Genomic DNA, 2,642 nt, shown 5'->3' with positions numbered 1-2,642 from the left:
TAGGCCTAGGCAGTTAGCCCAACGGGTTAATTTTTTTTTTGAACATCGCACTCTAATGTTAGCTTACCTTGCCTCCCGGCGAATCATGTCCGCGACAAAATAGTTCGTCAAGAACTTTTGAGGGTCATCCGGAAGTTCCTGCAAAAAAAGGAAAAAAAAAACTTTCACTTAGTTTATTACAGTTGGCAACAAGCAGAGCGGACCTTCGCCCACGCCGTCACTCTAAATGTACACTGCAAGAAGTTTCGTAAAAGATAATTTACAAAAATATTTCAGAAGTGCACTGAAACGGCATACCGTTTTACGAAACATTTTGTTAAGTTACAATTTGTAACGAATGCAAATTTTGGGTCAGAAAGTAATAAAATTTTACAAAATAAATACAAATTTCGTAACCTTAGTTAAAGCTCTGGATTTTATAAGGCAATTCGTAAAATAACGATGTAGCGTAATCAGTAAAAAACGAAGTTTTCGTACTAGAAAATTAACCAAGAGAATTTGGTAAAATCACGATACTTATTTTTACAGTGTGCACGGCGTATTATACGAGTTGGCAACCCCTCGGGATTTTTACCGACGCTTGTAAATTTACAGTAGTTTTCGCGAAAACGACCGAAGATCTGTAATTTTACAGGTACACTCTAAATGTAAAGGAACTTTTTTCTGTACCTTTAACTAGCAACAAAATGTTTGTCCATAGCCGCAGACAAGAGATCTATGGACAAAAACGTGTCATTTTAAACACAAATTGTGTCATTGGAAGGGACAAAATGTTCTTTGAACAAATTGTCCCCTCCTTGAAAACAAATTTGTTGCGAAAAAGGGGACAGATTTAAACGTCCCCTCGCTGGGACAAATGTCTTGTCAACGAAACAAGAAACAAGTTTGTCCATGAAGAGAGAACAAAATTGAAATTTGTCCTCTCTAACGAAACAATTTTGTTACTTGTAAATCTGTTCCCTCGTTATGGACAAAATTGTTCTTTTACATTTAGAGTGTACTTGTAATTTTACCAGAGAATTTCGGTAAAACCAACAGCTTCTGTGAAATCACACCACTATTTCTGTAATGGATTACACGAATTATCGGTAAAATCACTATTATTTTTTACAGTGAGGTATGTAACCTTAGGGTACTAAGGAGCAATATCCAACCCGAAAACATAACAAAAAATAATGATTTTTTAATTTTCTGGGAAATGAAACGAACGAAACCGTATATTTTTTTTTAACAATCACCTCCCAAATGTTGCTGGCAGGCGAAGCAGTCTCAGCCCCTGACGGAGTTACCGCAGCGAAATGAAGCTGACAAATTCCTTGGGCGGAGGCTGCTACTCCTGCTTCTCCTATTGTTTCACTCTAAATGTAAAGGAACTTTTTTTTGTACCTTAATCTAGCAACAAAATGTTTGTCCATAGCCGCAGACAAGAGATCTATGGACAAAAACGTGTCATTTTATAGACAAATTGTGTCATTGGAAGGGACAAAATGTTCCGTATAAAAATTGTCCCTTCCTTTGAAACAAATTTGTTGAAGGGACATTTTACTGTGTGCCCAAAAATATTTTCAGACCTTAAATCATAAAAAATTATGGAAATAAGTTAATTTTATAAGTGCCCCTGGAAGTAGGCAACCCGCATTTTTTTGCCCCCCCTTGAACTGTGAGCCAGATCCGCCCCTGTTGCCAATTCCCCCCGGGGTTCGGAGATTCAGCACGCTGAAGATGGCGCTACGCGCCTGCAGTGGTGGAACGGTGTGCACGATTCAGCCCGAACCGTTTGTCCGAAACAGTCGCGCAAATTATTTTTAGACTCACGAGGAAACTGGCTATCGTCCCTACCTCGACGAACTGTGAGATAAAAAAACTTCTATTTTTTTATCACGTTTGAACCTAAAGTACCGAAAAAGCGCAAAAAAACTCATAGTTTTTTATTTTTTTCTCAGTAAAGTGCTTGAGTGATATCGGAGTCCGAGGTAGGGACGATAGCGACATGTCTGACACACATTCACAAAAAATCCCATACGTGTGGGACAATTTGTTTGGGCGCAATCGTGCACACCGTTCCATCACTGCAGGCGCGTAGTGCCATCTTCAGCCAGCGTGCTGAATCTCCGAACCCCGGTGGGTATTGGCAACACACACAGGGTGTTTTTTTCTTTAAAGTAGTGTACAATGAACGGTGTATTGGGTTTTTGCCGCGGAGCAATAGTTTCTTTTTAAAAAATTCCCGAAAACACCCCTATTTTGAGCCCGTTGCACTAGGATCCCCCCTTAACAGTGCGTGAGGCATACATACGCAGCGTATGTACTGTACCGGAACGCGCCGTTTACGGATCGTATGGAGCGAACAGATCATACACTGGCCACATACGAACCTTATATGTTACGTGTATGAACATGGGGATCGTATACATGGGTCGGGTTTCACGGGAATTTTAACCAACCCTCACTCTCAGCCCATGCCTCATTCATTGTGAACTTGCAAAATGTCAGTAACGGGCTGAGAGTGCTGATGTTAAACACTTTTACGTGTTAGAATTGACTGTTTAACACTTTTAAACACCCAGTCTAACACTCAAAAGTGTGCAACTTCGCATGTGCACGTCAGTTGTACACTTATATCAGTGCAATTCCCCCCCCCC

General features: G+C 40.3%; 1 protein-coding gene across 2 annotated transcripts in view; it reads right to left on the bottom strand.

The window, feature by feature from the left end:
* Positions 1 to 2,642, bottom strand: part of LOC113212086 (uncharacterized) — a 61,523-nt gene that overhangs the window by 32,262 nt on the left and 26,619 nt on the right. For both annotated transcript variants that reach the window (XM_052272734.1, XM_052272735.1), the window contains one exon: positions 68 to 138. In XM_052272734.1, the coding sequence (XP_052128694.1) occupies positions 68 to 138 (71 nt within the window). The remainder of the gene's footprint in view (positions 1 to 67; positions 139 to 2,642) is intronic.

Source organism: Frankliniella occidentalis, unplaced genomic scaffold (assembly GCF_000697945.3).
Source record: "Frankliniella occidentalis isolate FOCC.00 unplaced genomic scaffold, Focc_3.1 Scaffold222, whole genome shotgun sequence".
Taxonomy (NCBI): Eukaryota; Metazoa; Arthropoda; class Insecta; order Thysanoptera; family Thripidae; genus Frankliniella; species Frankliniella occidentalis.
The sequence above is the reverse complement of the archived record's forward strand: the minus strand, read 5'-3'. Positions and strand labels throughout refer to the sequence as shown.